The sequence below is a fragment of the Rissa tridactyla genome, chromosome 6, assembly GCF_028500815.1.
Source record: "Rissa tridactyla isolate bRisTri1 chromosome 6, bRisTri1.patW.cur.20221130, whole genome shotgun sequence".
NCBI classification, from domain to species: Eukaryota; Metazoa; Chordata; class Aves; order Charadriiformes; family Laridae; genus Rissa; species Rissa tridactyla.
Genome location: NC_071471.1, coordinates 30,546,796 through 30,567,728, shown reverse-complemented (window position 1 = coordinate 30,567,728; position 20,933 = coordinate 30,546,796). Strand labels below are relative to the sequence as shown.

The 20,933-nt window shown below is 42.8% G+C and overlaps 1 protein-coding gene across 4 annotated transcripts in view; it reads right to left on the bottom strand.

The window, feature by feature from the left end:
* The window catches only part of DIS3L2 (DIS3 like 3'-5' exoribonuclease 2), a 193,891-nt gene that overhangs the window by 124,276 nt on the left and 48,682 nt on the right, over positions 1-20,933 (bottom strand). For all 4 annotated transcript variants that reach the window (XM_054204600.1, XM_054204602.1, XM_054204599.1 and 1 more), the window contains exon 7: positions 8,938-9,172. In XM_054204600.1, the coding sequence (XP_054060575.1) occupies positions 8,938-9,172 (235 nt within the window). The remainder of the gene's footprint in view (positions 1-8,937; positions 9,173-20,933) is intronic.

The following is a 20,933-nucleotide window of genomic DNA, read 5'->3' as shown; positions in this document are numbered from 1 at the left end:
CATTCCTAGGTCAAATATTATTTTTTTTTAAAGCCCCCCAAATTTCCTTTTACAATTAAATTACCATGACATTAAAAGTGGTCAAAGCGGACCAAAAGTCATCAGACTAGAATTCTGATTACTTGTGACAGATCCAAAATTATTTTCACCAGGTTTGCATTGGTCACTGTGGAAATTTGCAATTCTGTCCAAAAAGAATACAATTAAAGATGCAATATCCACTTGCAAATGAAAATATATCGCAGTTTCAGATCTCAAAAACAACTCACTGGAAAAAAAAAATTCCCTCCCTGGACGGAAAGAAATAAGTTTAAAAAAAAAAAATAGTAGTTCAATGTTTGCTACTTCAACTAGTGAAAAAAAAAATATCTACTTGAGAAGTTATTTGGCTTACTTTACATGGGCCTATCTAAGAATCCCCTCAGAAGGCACTATTAATATGAAACCTTTTTAAAAGAATATACTGCTCTTCAGCTTAGTGTTCAGATACCAGCACATCTGTGACCTTTCATAGCAGTAAGTAGTAGACTTACTAGTGAAGTAACAACACAGTTTTCAGCATATTATGTTTTAGTACCAAATACATAAGAAAAGTAGCATAAACCAAACCAATTTATTACAAATATTTCAAGGACTGCGTGTCACACTCAAAAAGGATCTGGTGTTCGAAGTTCTGTCTGTATCGACACAAGAGACATTGAAATGAAAACTCCCTTCAACCAAAAAGCAATACATTCAAATGCATGGACAAAATTTGCCCTGGATTACCCTGTTGTGCTACAATCTTCATTTTTAGGGGCAACGAGAAGGAAACGTAATGCTGTTTAGAAAACAAGACAAGGGCTTCACGTTCTGTCACCAACGTTTATTGGCACAGAAAAGGTTTTTCCTCCAGAACACAGAACTGATGGGAAGAACCAGCGGTTCACATCATATTTGGTCCTCCCTTCACCAAGAAAACTAAACCGCAATTTTCTGAGGATCAAAGCAAAGGGATCTGGTTTCTTAGAAACACCTGTCCCTAGCTGGATGATTTCAGTTCCTACAAAGTTATTTTAGTAGCTACAGAGATAGGAGCTCTGAGCTTCTCCTGACCTTGGCAGATTTCTCCCCTGTGGGGTCTGCAGTACAGAGGTCCAAGTGAGCTCCCACTGAAGTCTCTCCCAGGAGGCTGAAGAGCCTCTTCTCCTGACCCAAAAGGTGTAGTGAGGAAGGAAAGTGCCATCTCACTTAGTACCAGGTACTATCCAAAACCGGATTTTATTTCAAACAGCCTATAGGAAGGCTCACTTGGAAAAATATCATGCAACCAGAAGTATGCGAGTATTTATATCTCCACACACAGAGCTTTCCACCTGTGATGGAAGGAAGACAGGTAGTTCACTGTAACGAGACTCTTAAGCCAACAGCTTTGGAATTTAACACATGCAGCCTGTCCAAAACCAGCCTAAAAGCTCCTGCCTGCAATGCAAGAGGGCTCTGCAGGTAAGAAGCAAACCTGCTCCAAACCGTGCAGCACTCCTGAGTTGTCTCATCGGAGCCATGTGCCTAATGAGCACGACTAACTTCCTCAGAGGTGTTTATTTTGAATACTCGTTTAAACAAACTCACACTGCCACAGCTGTTCATGGCTAAATACCTGAACTCGCACACCTGCGTGCGCAACGTCACACTGAAGACAAGGACCAGGAGACTCAGATGATTAGTAAGAAGATTTTTGAAGATGCACAGGCAGCAGGAGACCCTCAGAGAGGGAGAGGAAAGGCGTAATAACGGATGCGCGCAGCAGAGAGACAAGCATCTGCAATAACACAGAGCAAAGGCAACATGAAGAGGTGAGTACAGCTGGCCTCCTTACACAGGCAAGGCAGCCAAGCGTATAAGTATTTAGTTATATTTAGCCACCTCCACGAGGAAGTATGGAGGAGATGGCAGAATGATGAGACAGCAGTGTCACTTTTCCTTAGAACCCCCCAAGCCTGATCCACAGCAGAGATTCAACACCGTTTTGGGAAGCTGCCGTCTAGCCCAACAGATCAAATCGGAGCTGTCTCAGTAGCCACGTAACATTACTACGACCACAGGACAGGTACTCAGTCCTCCTGGCTTTCCCACATCCTTGAGAAGATGTCAGTCAACAGCGGGGTTGGAAGCTTTATTGCAATTAGAGCTCAAAAAAATCAGGTAGTGTTGCAGTCTACATAAGTACAGTTTTATTACATTAACGGCAAGCAAAATTAAAATGTTACAACAACATTTCCATTGAATATTTTGCCTGTCTACTTAATGTTCTTCCTTCCTGTATGTGCATTTGTTCCTAAAGTGTGTGTGTCCAATTCTGCTATTGCATGGAAAATATGTTAGCTGAATGAATCCTAATCTGATTCATCCTGGAAACCTTGCTGCTAACAATGACCATATTCTAATATGTTTATCTCCACACCCACCATTCATTCTCAGTATCGTGCCCTCTCAATTACTTGACCTAAACTTGTAACTCAAAGGAGGAACACAGGTGAATTCAGGAACATATGGTAATATGCCGAACTTAATCTAATTCTGTTACCTAATTGCATAAGTAATTATTTAATTTTTTTGCCTTACTTAAGAAGTCATTTGAGGGTCAAGATAACTTACTAGGGAAGAACAGCACAAGATTTCCCAACATTAACTTCCATTGCAGGCTTCAGCTGTGCAATAAAAGAATAACTGGAGCTTATTCAGCCCATAGCATTTAATGAATGCAACAATAAAGCCCAATTTGTTCAATACCAGAAGAACATTTTGCTTCAGTTGCTACACTGTTTATTCTTCAAGAAACCTAGGCTATCATTTAAGAAAAGTTATAGCAACAACCAAAAGAGCTAGATCCAGAGACCCACAAACATGAACTTAGGATAAACTAATACAGAGCTGTCTCGAGCAGCTGAAACGGCTCCAGCTTCTCTGCTGGTTTTCCAGGCTTCAGCAGAGTGAAACTGATCTGATTTTTGACAGTTCCACCTCAAGGATTTCTATTAAAAGCCGTGTAACTGAGAAGATTTCCTGGTGAGCTTTCACTCTGCTGTGGCCTAGAAATGTTAAGAGCTATGCAGTGGAGAGGATCCATCTCCAGAAAGCTGCAGGCTAGGAAAGAAGCGTGAAGACTCCTTAAAAGCACTCGGAGTGAACAGGAGCCTCTGAAGAGGTGGGAGAAGAACATCTATTCCTTCCAGCAGCCAGTGACGTTGGTGGGCTCCAAATTTGTCAGAGGTTTCATGGCAGCTAAACTGAAAGAAGGGGGGACCTGATCAGAGCAGAGGGACAGCATGTGGTCCAGATTCTCATTAGCATCATCCTTTCCTTACCAGCCTTGGCCAAGGAGAGGAATAGTGTTATCTCCCTAAACTCTGCCTATGCCAATACAAGACACTGGTAACTGCAGAAGGGCTTCAGGTGCTAGAGGAAGACACAAAAGGCAGGTAGGCACGTAGTCAAGCTTCAAAGAAGAGAGAGCACACACAAAAGCACAAGAGGGGGTATGGAAGCGCTTGAGAAGGCGCGGAAGTGCAAAACAGATTAAACTCTAGATTATAAATAATTTTTTCTCCCTTGCTAGAACCTTTCTAAGCACTGATTCCAGAGCATCACCTTGAGAAAGGAATGGCTTAATACATTATCACACAACCATACTGTGAAGGCACTAAATGCCACCACTTCTGTTGAGCCAAGTAATTCCGAAATACTCAATAACAGCCTCCAGTAGCAATTTTAGACTATAATTTCTGACCTTACTGGGTCTATTAGAGACTGACAGTCACATTTGACTTGAAAAGAGACCGACCTGGCCAATGCTGAACAGAAAGGCAGACAGGAGCAAGTTCTGCAGCAGCTCCAACCCAAATTCTGACTCTACCTATTAACCGTCAGCTATTCAATTCAATTTTCCATCACACAAGTGGCTGAGTTAGCTGTCGGTTTACTCTGCCTGTAAATGAGCCATTTCTATTCAAACTTTGTTACGTCAAGGCAGTGAGCAAGTCTTGGACATTCACATGTTCAAACCCCGATTTGCGGGAGTGTAGGTGTAAGTGGAAATCCTGAACAAACACAACTATCTGATTGCTGCCAGGGCAGCCAGTCCACCAACTCGATGACTCCTGTGAGCTACCCTGTGGGAAGCAGGATATTCAGCATATCTGGTAAAGTACGATCTCTCGTGAGAGGAGTTTAAAAAAGCTGAGCAAACTAGTTTGACAAGGACAGCTTTTGGCATAGTGACACAGTTTTACAAACTTTTATTTGAATACCCTTTTGCTAAGAAAGGCCGAGGCGCTTTTACGAGCACAGCTGCCGTTCTCAAGAGTACAAGTAGCTGCTACTGTTCGATTGCTGATGTTTCTTTATCAGAGTAATCTGATTCCAATATTTAACAAGAGACAGCTCATTTGTGTGAAACTCGTGTGACACGCAAGTCTGTGTAGGGATACAGCATCGTAAAGTATTCTGTACAGAACATTTTGCACTTTTCCTGGGTTAGGAGGATACAGAGAAGTTTCTATTTTTTTTATTACATATTGAAATGGAGTGTAACAAAAATCCTTCCTACTGCAGTGACAAGTCACAGAAGTAACGTATTCCAGCTCAGTACTAAGCGATAAGATAAAAGTTACATTACCTCTGTTGCAGTAGCCAACGTGAATGAGGATTAAGGAAGAGAATTACAGACCTGGCAACGGTCGCGTTGACTGGTGGATGACTTCTCTGGATAGGAGTGACACAAAATAAGCTGAGGTCTCAGGGTAAAACACAGAGGAGTTGCATGTCAATACCAAGCACTACAGAGAATTAATCTTTTCTGTGTACACAATATTGTTCAGACTAGTGCCAGGATGCTATTGCCTTGTTCTTTGCCTGTATTTCAACAGGGCATAGAAACCCCAGAGAGGGTTTGAAGGACACTAGTAAGGGAGCTGAGAAACCTTCTTCAAGGTAATCATTCTTACTATCTTTGTAAAGAAAAAAAGACACAAAAGTTTGTTCAGCATGTAGAGGTATTCACACCTTGGAAATACATCTGAAAATGCAAGAGGAAAGAGATCTTCAAGTTCGCTAAAAAAGACCTACCTCCAATGACCAAAACTTAACATTAGAAAAATCTAACTTTGGAACACGATAATATTGCTATTCATGTAGAACAGCGTGCTGGAGAGGAAAATGGCTCATCACTTCCTAGCTCAGAGACTTTTCTGAAGATAATCTTCAACCCAACTTCTTTGTAAGAAGAGTTCAGAAAAGCAGAGCAAACTCGTTTGACCAGGACAGCTTCTGGCATGGTGACACCAGTTATGAACTTTTATTTAAATATCCTTGAGCGAAGCAAGACTGACGCACTTTTATGAGCACAAGAACTTTCAGGAAGTACACTGGCTGAGAATTAGGCTGAATGTGACGGTCTCTTCGCTTCTGTGGACTTCCCTCTTGCTTATCCCATCCTTTCTGGAGTCTTAGGAAGAGAAGAGGCAGGAAGCGCAGTTCTCATAACTGCAGCACTTAGTGAAGACAGATCCAACATCTGAGTCTCAGTCTGCAGCCCCATGCATAACAATTTCTACCAGTTTATTTTAAGCCCCACAGAGGCATAGGAAGCCCAACATACAATGACTTCAGGGAAATTCAGCCCACTCAAATCAGTGTACACAACATTTCACGCTTCAGAGCTTCTGACAGCAAGGGCCAATCAGAAATTCTTTGCCCCGGTGTGTAACTAGAGTTGGAGGGGGTGACTGGTGCTCTGAAGAGGAACGGAGCCACAACAAGAGATGGGACAGAGGCCAGGGTAGAAAACATATCAAAACAGCCTGCACTCCCAGCATGACCCAGAGTGCTCTTATTTGAATGACACATCTACTCTTATTCTTCATGGTTCATTCTGACCATCAGCAGCAGAACAAATTAGCCAGCAGCACAGATATTGGGTAATTCTACTCCTCTGTCAGAACGGACAAAAGCCATCTTGCAACCGAGAGGCAGCAATCGGCAGAGCTTGTGGACATGCACGAAGATTTGAGCACCGTCTGGTAACGTCCAGAGCAACATGGCTCTGTTTTTTCACCCCAGAATGAGTAAGATTTACTGTTGATTCTATTAGGGTAGTTATAGATACTTTTCACCCCCCAGAAATCTGGTGGGTTATTTGTTTAGTTTGGATTTTGTTTAGGTCTTTTATATATACAGATCTTTTAATATATATACGCATATAAACACACATATGTATGCATGTACACACAAAGTGCACACAAGAACAGGACAGACTGTTTCTTGATTTTATTTCATTAAACATGATACCCTTGATGGCATCTCTGTTCAGCTTGAAACCTTCAGACTGCCCTATGTTAGGGAAAAAAAAAAAGAACAAAGTCCACTACAAGCGTTCATTTAAGAGTTACACTGACCACAAATTATTTCGACTGCTCCCTCCTGTGCATAAGGCTGTGCAATGAGTCCGTGTAATAAACCCTACAAGGCAGTGCTCTCAGGGAAAGGAAATAAAGCATCAGTTTTGGTGGGTCAGCAGGAAAACCTCCCACGGGATCTCATCTCCCGTCCACACCTCTGTGGAGCTGTTGCCAGCTCAAAGATGTAACATAAAAGACAGGACTCGGATGCAGTTAGCTTGGAAGGAAAGTTCAACGAGCAGCACCAGCACTCCCAGGGGAGGCCCAACGTTACGCAGGAAAGGGCACTTCCACTCACAACGGTCCAACCCTGCAAAGCACTCTGTCTCCCAATGCCGGTCCCACATTCCAGGAGATAGCCTTAGCTAAGTTCTCCCTTGAAAAAGTGTACGTTTGGTTCTTTTAAAAAAGCATTTTGAGCCACACCTGTGAAGGCCTAATTTGGCAGGATCTTTTCCTTTTTTTTCATGACAGTTATCACTGATGCTAGAATAACTATAGCTGTTTTCCAGGCAAGACTTAAAATCTGGATAAAGTGATGATATGAGAAATTGCATGAAAGACAGGAAACAAGCCAAAGCAATCATCAACTGCTCAAAAACACCTTCAGAAAAAGCAGCATCGTAAACTTTATATGTATTAAAAAAGGAGGGCATTAAAAAGCAGAGCAAGAAGAAACTAGAGAGAAATCCATATGGGTTATATGGCCAAAGAAGCTGAAGCAACTATTAAAAGAGGTGATAGCAAAATACAAACTCAGCAGAAACCTAACTGGCACATCCACACCAGCCACAAGGCTTGTTAAGGATGAACACAAAGGCCTTGAAAACAAAAGAAAACAGCTGCCTTAGGCAACTGCAATGGAAAAGTAGGTTGGATTTCAGCTGTGTAGACAATAAACTGATCTAACATCTGCTTTACAAGTATTCTCCAAAGACAGAATTAAATGGCAAAAAACACTCAGATGGCACAGATTTTAAGAGATGACTTGATAACCTCCAACACAGGCCACCCCAGAGCATCTCGAGGAATTATGATGCATCAAGAAAAGTAACTCTCACCAAGCCTCTACACTAAAGCACAGTTATACAGGTCAAGTGAAATGCTGGCTCAAGTCCGTATTTATTTTAGATGCTGGTGTCAAACTAGAATGTATTTCTCTGAATTTTAACTTAGCGTTGCTATCAGAAGCAACAGAGATGCAGCAGAAATGACATGTGACTCAGGAGCATTTTGGGAGATTTAGATTTGTCGAGTCAGAGTCAAAGTGGCAGCTCAATGGGTGTGCAGCTCTAACAGTGCCCAAGACTGCAAAAAGAGATGAGGTTAATAACTAGCTGTGTAAAACCATCTGCAGACAAGACGAGTAACTCCCAACTCAAGCCCTATGCTGGAAAGTAACGGAACAAGACGGAAGTTGGTTCGCATACTTTGGCAGTAACTCGAAGACAGTGGAGGTACCCAGAAGGAAATAGCATCACGAACTGGTGAGGTGGCAGCTCCATTCATGAGCTGAAACCAATGTTTTGTCATAAAAACTACAACGCTTCCACTCAAATGTTATTTCCAGTTTTATTAACAGATGGGTGTGAAAAATGGAAGCCTACCAACAGTATAGGCAGAGGTCTGCGGATCTTCAAAAGCAATCTCTCAGGAAAACACGAGGTATTAAATACAACAGCTTTAAAACCACCACCAAGATTTGTCAGAGACCAACAACTACTTATGCCCTAAATTACTGCTACCTTTTTCTGGACAACTGGGGCATACATCAGGAATGCACCAGAATATCTGTCCTGGCAAATTTTTCCACCAGCAGCTGAAGGCTGCTGAAAGTGCTAATTGTCAGAATCCTTTCAACACACAGCTCTTCAGGAGGGGATTTAGTATTAGAACGGACATGCAAAGAGCAGCATAAGCATAGTTTGGGACAGGGGAGCCTATTTTATTTTGCCCAAAGCAACACTTGATGGTTTGGATGGAATTCAGATTCAGAATAAAATAGGTTTGCCTTCAAAACAGATTGAATAATTGGCTTTAGGTTTTAGTGCAATTTTCTTTTTAAATGGACCAAATCTTTAAGTTGCTCATAACTCAACTGTTTGAAAACAGCAACAAACCTAACTGCCCCCAAGGAAATATATTCTTATCCCCAAACTGAGACACAGATTGCCCAGCCAAGCTGCGATGAAGGAAACTGCTACAGCAGCATCTTGAATTGAACAGCAATCAGCAATCCCCAGACAGCCCCTGAGAACTGCAAACCTAAAGGTGTGACTTCTGTTTCACAGATTTACTTTGCATCAATCAAAACTACATAAAACCCAGTCCTTAATACCCATTCAAAACTATGAAGGCAGTTTAGCAGAAAGGGATAGAAGTGATAAGGCATTAAGCTTTTATGCCTGTATTTTATATCTTGCAGCAAAGCAAGGCTACAAAGTAATACTTCAACAATTTACATAAATAAAGGCTTAAATCAGCAAACTGATCTACTCACCCTTTTCACCAGTATCCAGGGAAAGTTTCTTAACGTCATCAGCCAACGTGTCAGGCAAGTGGTCTTGTCCATGCTCTGCATCATTATCATCAAACTGAGCTTCTATAATGACATCAGGACTTTTATCATCGCCTTTCGCTGCCTCTTGAGGAATGCAAGTCCCCAGCATATCCTCAGGGACATCTGATTCATGCGTGGCTTCTGTTTCTTTGTCACTTCCATCTGGCTTTATTACCTGAAGGAGCAAGGGATTAAAAAAAAAAAAAAAAAAAAAAGAGGCAAGCTAAATCACTGGACTGAAGAAAGAAAACATTATCTTTCCTTTTTCATCTACATCCCCAAGGAGCTGACAATGAATTGTGGGTGGCTGGTGGCACACCGCAATTGCCGTGTAATTAGCCACAGATATTGCACAAAAGAGGTACCTCACTAGGATAAATATGGGAACAGTATGGCTTTTGCAATACCTCAACTGTGACAATAATGTATCCAAAGCGTATCTAGAGCATAACCATACAGTTCCTGCCAAGCCTCTAATCGGCTCTCCAGAAGTTGGGAGTAAGCAGAGGGAGGGAGGAGGATACACTGCAATTTAATGAGTTGCTTAGACCATTGTTCACCAAGATACGCTGATCATCCTGGGAAGTCCCAAAACTCAACAGTTCCAGTGAATGCTGGGATCGTGTCAAAGCGTATCGCTGGGAGAGCTCCCCAACACACAATTAGGAACAGACTGAAAAAATACGGACCAGAGAACACGGTGCCCTGCGACCTGCGGAGGAACTGGACTGTGGCAGCTTGGTGAGGCACCAAGTATTTATTTCAGGCTCCAGACTTTTCGTGAAAGGCACTCCTAATTCAATTACCAAGAGGAGTGAACTCAATTAGAGTACTAATTACTTAACCATTAACTGATAACTCAGACAAGTAACTCTGACCATTGCTACAGACTTGTCCCCACTTTAGTGTAACAGTGGCACAAGGGGAGGAGAAACCATATGCGTAATCACGTCAAACAATCATGAAGAACACTCATCCCAGTAGACACTAGACCTGTGTTGCACGTGACAGAGGCGGGAACTGCTCTTTCTCAGGTTATAATGATCAAAATGGCTCATACCTTAGGCACATACGCCTTTACTAGCATCCTTCACGCAACCAACAATGAGATGCAAGCACCCACCTGACCCTGGAATCTAGATCCAGGTTTTACCTTCAAAAGCGTTTAAGTTTCACTCAAGCTGAGGTACTTCACTGTGAGATTCGGATCAGCATGGAGTACGGAATAACCTACTAAACACTGAAATCACAAAGAAACTGGGTGATCCCATTCCAGTGCCCTCCCAGCGACTGAGCTCCTCTCCAGCTGGGGCTGGTGTTCGCCAGGCAGGCGACCCTGGAGATGCTCCTCCAAGGTCCCCAGTCCTCAGCATCCCTAACCCAGTACATGACAGCAATAGCTCATGCCACCACCAAGGCAAGTGAAAGGCCCTTTAAAAAAGTGCAAAAAAAAAAAACCCTTTCTGGTAACATACTTTATATGATAGATAGAGTCACTAGAAGTCAGTATAAATAGCCTCAACAGGTCCTAGCTGAAGACAACCATTCCAAGTAAGAAAAATACAATCCAAAAAGCGCCACAAATTATTGTTTAGTAACTAAAAAGCAAATAGATCAAATCAGAGCTGTACAGGGAAGACTTTCACAATTTTACATATACAGAGCTTTCAAGCAGTACCCATTTCTTTGAAATCTTTTCACTATACATAACAGAAATAAAATCAATTTTAAAATGGGGCTGAATTCAAGTCTTTAAAAAAAAAAAAAACAACCCTCAGATGACATTACTTTGAACTCCCGTTACCTTTTGTGACTCTGCTTTCCATCTTTATTTTCATTTTTTTTTAATATGTATATAATTTGTTACCATAGCAGATTTTGACTCAAACATTGAATTGTGACAAGAAAGGGAAAAAGTTTGGCAGAAGGTGGGAAAATGGCCGATTATTAAACCTGGCTACATTTGGTACATAAAACACTGACACACAACGGTCTGGGCAAGCACAGTCTATTAGATTAGAGAGCTGACAGGGCTCCACATGCTAGTGACTGTGCCAGTGTGCCTATCCAAAAAGAAAACCAGCGTCAACAGTAATGTTTGGACCCTACCATGGGCAGATGTGGATGTATTTAGCTCTTAGATCTCAATTGCACCAGATGTGTGCAAGTGTGCAACTGCAGCAGGAGCTCATTTTCTTCAACCCCTTCAGGCTTTGCCTGAATTTCTTTCTCTACAAGTGTTCTTTGGAGGGTGAGACGTGTGTTTCGGGTGCTAAATTACAAAGCTTTCTATATGTAATGTGGCGAACAACATCAAATATATCTGAATGATAGGAAGTGCCTCTCTAAAGATGCAGCACTGAAAAGCTTATGCTTGAAGAGTTTATGTTGCATTAAAGAAGGCGGCAGATAGAGATTTCTTTTTAAATGGTATACACTAAAATTACCATGCTTCCCCCAAGCCAGAAGATACACACTGCTGTCACTAGCTGGCATGATACTCCAGCTGTGACTACCTAAGCCCCCAGTCACACATTTCCTTATGGATTTGCAAATGGATTTTTAAGTAAAGTTTTCCAGAGTCCACGAAATCATGACCTCCACGCAGCATAGAGCAGCAAAGTGTCCAGATGCTGGCAAGCATGGGTGATAGGATTTGTTTTTCTTTTTAAGGCCAAGACAGATCATTTAGGCTGACCTCATACATAACAGAGCAGGGAATTTCACCCAAGATTTCTTACATCACACCAAAAATTTAGGGAAGCTGTACATCACAAGACTGGAAAGCTGCATAAGACTTTACAAAATCGGGAGCTCAATGGATACAATTACCCCATTTAAGATGATCAGAGCTGCTGGCCAACATGAGCTCATCGCACAGATTCCAAAAAGCAGGATTCTTCTGTATATGAGCGGCAGCAAATCTGACCATGACAGAATAAGCATTTTTTTACATGCAGCATCTCGGAAACCAGAAACTGATGATGGTGCATTCTCCTATTTCTTATTATGCTATTGAAGCTCATACATGACAACACACAATTAGAATGTATCGGTACTTATCAGAGATGCAGAATAAACCAAATACACAATTGGCTAAGTCTATCACGGAGTCATACGCGCAGTACAGAGCATCGCTCTTTGCCAATGCAACTGACTCTGCATGCACCCAGAAGGAGGGGATTCCCCCGTGCTGCGTGTGCATGAAATGCATGACCCTACTACCTTGCAAACATCCCAGGATGCTCAGTTAAAGCACCTTAAAGGACCTTAACTTCCTGACCTGGAAAGTCGAATGTCAACCTTATGGTTATATTATTTTCATATGCTTTTTTAATAAAAAAAAATATTAATAAGCATTTTGATGAAAGTCAGCTGCTTATTTGAATGTCTGATCCTTAAGATAGTGTCTGAATAAGTTTTCTTCCAACTTTAAACAAACATCTATCACTGAACAAGCATCACGTTTCTGCCCCACAGTGATTAGTTTGTAAAGCCATAACTGACTGAACACAAGGTCTTTGAATGAAAATCCCATTTCAACCATAAATGTAATAAAAAACAGCTAGTGGGCAAGTACATCCTGGCATGGATACGTACAATCTGGACAGCAGAGTGATTACCTCGCTGCATCCAGCCCAGTCTTGAAGTAGCCATCAAACGAACAATTGTCCTTACTTGGGAGGAACTTGTTCCAACAGAAAACAGAACTGGGAGCCTGTGCACCCAAAAGCACAAGGGTTACCTCCTGAGCCGCAGGAGAAATTGCTTTCTCTGCCAGAAGCAATCTTATACCTGCCCTACTAGTTCCAAGCTTTTCACAGACTTTCCACCTAAGCTTCACATCCACACATGGACAAAGCCCAGGCCTGTTTATTCTCAGATCATGTATGGGGTATTTTTTGTTGTTGCCTCCTCAATGTCAACAGTTAACAACTCATGCATTAGTCTACAACCTCAAACTACTGAACCAAACCAGCGATTTTCAATCATCTTTGAGATATTAACCCCCAGGCTTTTTCCAGTAAATGCACCAAGCCCCCGAAGTGTTTAAGCCTGACACTAAAAGGTTTTGCTTTTCTTCCTTATTCATCTCTGATCCTTACAAGCAAACCATGAATCCTTATAGACCTGAAGATGAGGCATGGATGACTGCTGGTCTAGACACAGTTGGACAGATGTGCCTTGCATGGCTAAGGTCACTGTGTTCCAACAACAGAAGCTTGTGCAAAGAGACCTCCTTCACTGAAAGCACCTTGCAGGTAAGGGAACGGGACCATCTTCCCTGCAGCTGTTTTGGACACAGATTCAATAAAAATGAAATTCTTCACGCCACTCAAAAAGCTGGTCTTAAAAAACAGGGACTAAAATATTGAATTTTAGACATTTCCACTAGAGCATACTATTCGTGGGATTCTTCAGGTCAAACTTGCCCATCACTCTCCGGGACATCACTATTACTTCAAGCAGAAAGCGTCTTAAAATCTTCTTTAAACATCCAACTGCTTGCGCTCAGTTTTCGCTGTCCTTTTTTCCATAGCAGAGCTGCTTCAGAAATTCAAAGACAGCATTTGCTTTCACTCAAAAAAGAAACAATAAATAGATACATGACTTATTCTAAAAAAAAAAAATAATAATAACAAACCCCCCCCAAAGTGTTTAGATTTGATAATGAAGGAGTACGCTTATGACGTTTATCACATTAGCCAAAGTTGGTCAGCTAGACCCCTTGGGAGGTATCCCTCTTGCCGCTCCTGGATTCCCCAAAGCCCCCAAAGGAGGTGTCGCAATGAACATGCAGTAGGAAACCCACAAGTACACAGAACGATCCACTGGGAATTAGGTTTCTGGTGGGATTCCACAGAGGTCTGCAGTAGGCCAAGCACTCCCAATAATCTGAAACTAAATATTAAATCACTGGTAATAAAACTCATGGATGACAAAGACTTGCAGAGCAGTCAAGTCCAATTGGTGAACAAGGTTGATCTGAATCCAGAATGCTCAGGAATAGCCAAAAGTAAACTCAAATATCTAAGAATACACAACAATGCCTGTGAATGGGTCTGACTTGGAAATCGCTGACTCCGAAAAGAACATGAATGACTTCTAAGGAACAAAAAGCTCGGCAATAGGATCCTTAGTATTACAAACAGAAAAGCAATCCTAACTCTGTAATACCGCACCGGTGAGAGGTGCCAGACTTGTGCAATGTGTATTTTCATAAGGATACTGGGGAAGAACGGAGATGATACAGCACACCACCTCTTCTCCCGGAGTCAGTCAAAACCCAGCAAAATGCCTCATAATGAGTAACCAAACCCAAAACGTGTAACTGCTCCAAAAGATTTTGGAAGTGACAAGCCATTGATGGTAACTCTCTTCACTTGGGGCAGACAGACGATACACAAAGAAGGTCCTCGCACTGCTACAGAAAGCTGCAGTAGATTCACCAGCGAGGGGAAGCTGAAGACAGGCTTCTAGCAGGCAGGGAGCCCACATTAAGCAGGGAGGACAAAACATGGGAACAGCTGTAAGGGAAATACGGTCTTCAGCCCAAGCCCATCTCCTGAGGCCTGCAAACCAACACAAGATGCCTTTCTTCCGAAAAATACTTTGGTCAAACACAAGTTCTGCTTTAGCTATAGCCAAGCTATTATGCTCAATACTGAGTAGGGAGACAAACTTTAGGTCAGAGTCGTCGGTCCTCGTTGCAGTTGTGCCTTCGTTAAGCATCAAGTTCAAGAAACAGGTTAAAAGCAGTTATTTCAAAAGGAAGACAGCTGAAAACAGGGGCTTTGGACCAAATTACCATCTCACCGTTAAAAAGACCGTTGCTACCACAACACTAATACAAACATCACATTTCATACCAATACTGTGAACACCTGCATCTATTAGTCTCCCAGCTTTTGCCATATTAAACACACTACACTTAAAAGCCGGTTCCCTAATGTTCACTCACGAGGGAGTAGGAACGGAGCCCGGCTAACATGAGGATGCTGTCACAGCTCATACACACATGCTAGAGCCAAGCTACCATAAATATTGCAAGGAAGAGCTTTGCTTTTCTGAAAAGAGCAACCAAACAAAGGCTGGCTGGCTCTGGCTCCTTCTTGGATAAAGAAAGGATGGCACTTCCAATAAGAGAAAAACCACCTGCCCCAACCACCTTTCCTTCTCTTTGTAATCTCACATACACCAAACAGCTCTGGCAAAGACAACAACGCAGTAAAGGTGACTAGTCTCAGTAGAAGCAGTTATGGCATTACTTTTAAAATAACAATAAGGTTACACTGAGGTTTTTTGTTGAGTCTTGCGGTTGGATTTTTTTTTTTAACAATCATTTAATTCTAAATCACTGGAAACACTTGCTAACAGCCCACAGGATAGCTATTTTATATTAAACAGCACATTATAGTTTACATTCCAGGCACCAAATTGGATGCAATAATCATACAAACATCTAAACTAAAATCTCTCCCTCTTGATTAGGAAAAGGCAACTTGCTCCTCCACACGGGCTCTGTTGTTCTCAGATGTCACATGCAGTCACTACAAAGCCATCCTGCCTGTGGATTCAAAGGGGTAAACGATCTGAGTACACAAAGGCTTCTTGGAAACAGCGACTTTTCAGAGCTCTTCTCTGACTTCTTCCCACTGCAGGCGGTGAGAAGTGGGAACGAAACAAGTGAAATCTAACGCATGTGTTTTCAAAACAAAATGCAGAGATAGATCTGCAGCATGCCCATCAAACCTATTGAATCCCCAAAGCCATCTCCCCTGCCCTCACCAGCGTCCTGCATCCTCTCTGCTCAGACTAACCTGCAAAGTGGGTTTTTACTGCAGTTAATTCAAGTAATCAGACTGAGCATCCAGGTTTAGTCCAGCCCAAGCAGACAGCCCTACATCCAGGCTTGTCAGGCAGCTGCAAAAGTAACAGAATAAACCACAGAAAAAAAAAAACCAAAACATATCTCTGAACAACCACCTTTTCTCACTACTTTGTCCTACTTCCATTGATAAACCTCATTCCTCAACAGTTCACGCATCTTCTCTCTGTGCTTCAGGCTGTAGCTAAACATGACAGGTTACAGTGCGTCCCCTCCAAGTCCAGCTCAAGTCCTTCTCCTACCACCTTGCACAAGTAACCAGAATAACGAGTGGAAAAGCATCAACAGGGAAAGTTCTCAATCCTGACCTTTCTGAATCCTGAAGTCAAAACAAGAACTGTCTCCTCACTGTGTATCTCCACTCCCTATCTGGTCTCTGACCTATCATTTGCCTCTGAAAGCTCCCGTTTCGCATTGTCCTGGCCCCCATCCCACACCTACAGTCTGCTTCCAAACCTGTTTATCAACACTTCATTATCACCGAGTGGGAGACAGTTGCCTCTGCCCCCGTCTCTCCTCAAATCTACTCCTGCCCTCACCCCCTTCCTGCCACCTCTCTGTGGTCTCCCTGGCCTCATCTCTTCCGAGTCTGGTGCTTGCACCGCTGCCTGTAGGACACACAGTCCTAGGATCAGCACCACATTCCCTCGGGTTCATTTTAGCTGGTTCTCCTAACAGGATAAATTAAACAGGTTCCATCTGTGCACTCCTGCCTTTTGTACCCTCTAACAACTTGCTGAGAAGCAGGAAAAGAACAAGTTGTCAGAAGCAGCTGCTCCCTGCTCAGCGCAGGTACCCCACCAGTGGGGTGGATCACACCACTCCAAAACTCCCAGAAGGAGCCACTCTGCAGCCTGTAGAGGAAGTATCTGAGCTCCAAGCGGATCCCTTGCCCCAAGCTGCTTTGAAAGCAGAGCCAGAAGAGGCTCATGATAGGCCCCTGGGAGGTCTGTACAACCTTTCACAAGGATTACTTGGGAGACACCTGTGAGAGCTATCTCTCTGGGATTGCGGGGATTCAGACTTCAGAGCTGCTCTGATATTTAGACATGCTGAGGGTAACGGTATCAAGGAGACACGGGGAAGGGCAGTGTCCCTGTGTCCACTTGCAGGGAACACAGTATGATCCTTCTTTGTAGACAAGCCATCCCGGTAAGGACTCCCAACAGCATTACAAAGAGCTGTGTATTATTATAGCCAGATCAACAAACTTGTTCCACACTTTCCACTCCTTCTGCCACCCCCAGGATTTGATTTGGTGCTAAAAAAACAGCCTCTATTTTCAGAATACCTACTGCTATTGTACTGACCCTCCCACACACATTCCCCAAAACACAGGAGTCCCTGGAGCAGGAGCGATACAGCGAACACCTCATATCCCACACGTGGCTTCCCAATCCACATGCTGCTGTTCTTCTCTGCAGCTATATGTTGTCACACTTAAAGCAGTGACGAATGCTCAGCCATAGCGCATCACCTCTACAGCGAATTCTCTCTAGTGAAAAAAGTTTGACCCGGGGGAGGTGCAAAAGATGTAAGTTCAGCATCCAGCCTTTAACACCACCCAGGAATCCACCTTCTCCTACACACTCACAAAATCCGACGAGGCACACACAGTTCCTCCACCTCCTACAAGCAAACTCTTTTCATAAAAGAGGCCCTTAAAACTGGCAGCCTCCCTGCTGGACCCCAGCAAAATGTTCCTTGTACCTTGGGTCTTTGTATTGCTTGCTCCTCGCAAGACCTCCCACTTTGGTGCATCTCATGAGCAGTGTGTTGCACTCCAGGCCACAGCGAACTGGAAACAAGAGTGTAATGCACAGGGCCCAGCTATGAGGTTGCCAGAACATATTGGTTTGAAACATCACAGAAAATATTCGGCTCCATATTTTCAACAGTAGCCAGGAAGAAAATGCATGGAACAATTTTGAGAACTGTTTTTCAAAAGTCATTTAAATCAAATTATGCCCCATCCACACTGGCAGCAAAACCCTCTCTACTAACTGGAACTGGTTTTCTTTTCTTTGCGTGTGTGTTCTTTTCTTTTTGGTTTAACGTATTTTTTTATAAGAAAAAAGACAACTGTCTCCCAGCCATCTTTTTCTGGTAATGTGGACAGGCACCGCAACACTACAGGAATGGGTGCCAGGACAAAACCTATGATGCACAGTCCCTAGAATAAATCACTCAAGAAGGGTGGATTAGAAGAAGAGAGTAACGTAAGGTTACATCTTCAAAAGTATGATTCTCTGAAATCACTGCATTTTCAGCAAACTACTGCAGAAAGATATCCAGTTTGTATCTGATCTAAAGAAGCAGATGGCCTTTTGGATTACATGCACCTTCAAGACAATACCATGAATCAATATATATTTTAAAAGATGTAATTATTACACAGTGTTTGCATGTAATCAGAAAAGAATCTACTTGTGCTGAGTGTGTATCATTTGAAAGCTGCAATGCCAAGCAAATCCACACCGTTGGCTCGCACAAATCCAAAGTATTATCCATTACTGCCTTTTTTTTTTTTAAACAATACAAGTATGTATGAAAAACATATTTCCTGGAAACAATGATACTCTTTGAAGACTTATTCAACATTTCATAAAACGAACAAGCCTGCACCCGCACGTGCCCATAAGAGGAAAGTGGGTTGACAATGCAAACTAATCGAAATGTACTGGAAGGGCTATCCAAGATATTTGCGTACCTATACCTCCCAAGGCTATATAGGTTTGAAGCTTTGTTCAGAACCATGTAAAAATTATTTCCCATGTGTCTACAAAAATCTCTTTACTGGTGATCAACACTTTAAACTCATCAAGGCAGGAAACAAACAAATCAACCAAGAATTAACAAGTTGGGGCTCGTGCCTTAAGCCCCTCACTTCATTTTTTTTGTTCCTTTTGATCGGGCTCCGAGTGCCAGCTCCAGGGGTCTCAGCCCTGCACATGTTTTGACACACTTTCAGAGCCCAGAACGGTACACCTGGGACAAAGCACACACTGTTCAGGAAGTGCACGGGGGCCAAGAAAAGCAATAGAAATTTCCACAGTTAACTTGCATCACTGGTTGCCAATAAGCCTCTTATTATGAAAACCCATAATTGGAAACTGTCATATTACAGAACAATTTATGGAAGTTTTCAAAGCATATATGCCCCACTGGGAACTTCCTTTGACTGGTGTGTTCCATCAGCCCAGGTCTGCTTATTTATTCACACAATGGGAGAAGAGCATCAGGAACCTAAACAAGTCACTGTTGAAGCGTCACCAAGACTCCCACTCTAGGAGTGCTTCAAATAGTTCTTCGCTCCTTAGTTTTTCCAGTCATCCATCTTTGTGGCTGCATTCAGTCAACAGCTGAACGGCCCTACCTTTGTTTCATTTTAATTTCTGCAGGCACACTCTTGCACTCATATTGTGATCAACTGCTCCTGTGAGGGCACCAAAGGCAAAATGCAGCTGGGATGCTGAGTGCATCCCACTATCCCTCAATCCCATCAAATGAGCTCAGCAAAATTAGATCCTATTCCTACAGTCTCTACCCCGTCACACCCGGGAAACTGGCACCTAACCTTAATTCCTAGATAAGATTTCAATTGTATTAAAATATGGCTCCAACCAAGAACAACTAAATCCTCCCCCTCCCCAGTTCCAGCATGATACTATTAAAGTAAATCACACAAAATCAGACAGCGTTTCCTTTGTAGATAGTCATGTTTTGGTGTGAAGGTAAAGGGATTTCATAACAGGTGCTGGAGACGCATACCAGGAAACTGAGAGACTTTTAGCAACAGAAGACTGGAAGTCCACTTTAACACTACATTTTCCACCCAGGAGACATCAAGTACCATCTGCCAGAGTGGCTTCTCACTACGAGCAGCTCCATCCTCTAGGAAATGGGTTGAGACATCAACTGCCCATCAGAGGTTAGTTGTACTCTGGCATGCTGCGCTGCTGCCAGATCCAGTCACGCACACTGAGACCACTGTGAATTCAGTACCTTCCCCATCACCCTGGGACGGGCACTGAAAAGGCTCCGTGCTCAGGGGAAGCGGTGCCAACACAGGGACAGCCACCGCTGAAAAGCACAGAGGAAAGGAATTGGAGGAGATAATCCCTGCAAGCATGCTAAATCAGGGAAAAGGAAATCAGATGATTCACTGAGGATAAAAGATAACAGTTTCCTCCACTGTTGAGAGCTTTCTGTGTCCCTTGAAGTCATTTCTGAAGAGAAGACAAGCTGTGAGCCAAACATATTCCTTCACACTTGGTATCAGCAAATTCTGAAACTGGACAGCATCTCACTGCCACGTAAAGCACCAAGTGCCTGTGGAGGAGAAGAGGGAGATGACCGCAGCACATTTTGCTCAAAGATTCCTGCAAATACACAGGCTGGATTTCCAGACCGGGAAGGTTCCTCACCTGTGACCTAAACCTGCTACAAACCCATTTATTTGGGCTTCCTGACTTTAGAGACCCTCTCGCTCAAATGCACAGAGGAGTCCTTGAATGCCTAGTTAGAAAGCGCAGGTGGGACTGTCTCCGTATTAAATCACTTTACAGCCAGGAAATCCCAGACTTCCATATCTATCTAAGACTCTCAACAGGTTCCTTATGAAATGCATAAGGAAAATAATCCTGCTTTCAATCCCCTGTGACTTCCGGCAAGTCATTCAAACCATTTTGCATAGTTTGCGCTACTTGACGCCATGCTAGGCAAATCTACATATTCTGTCCTGAAGACCTTACAGCTGAATTTCACGTGGCTAACTAGGCAGAGTCCGAGTGTGAAAAGAAGGCTAAAAAATAGCAAAGCAGCTGTGGTAAAGCCACACACACAAATACCTGACAGTTTTCATAAATTAAGTATCTTGGGTTGCTGTACTTCATGGGTATCAAAGCAAGAGCACGTCAAAGAAAAACACATTAAGGCAGCCGGAGGAGGCAGGTGTCCCAGGAGAAAGCGGGGGGGGGGGGTATTTCTCCACTCAGAAAATGGGGGTGATATTTGGTTTACATGAAGATGTGAGGATTAATGTTTC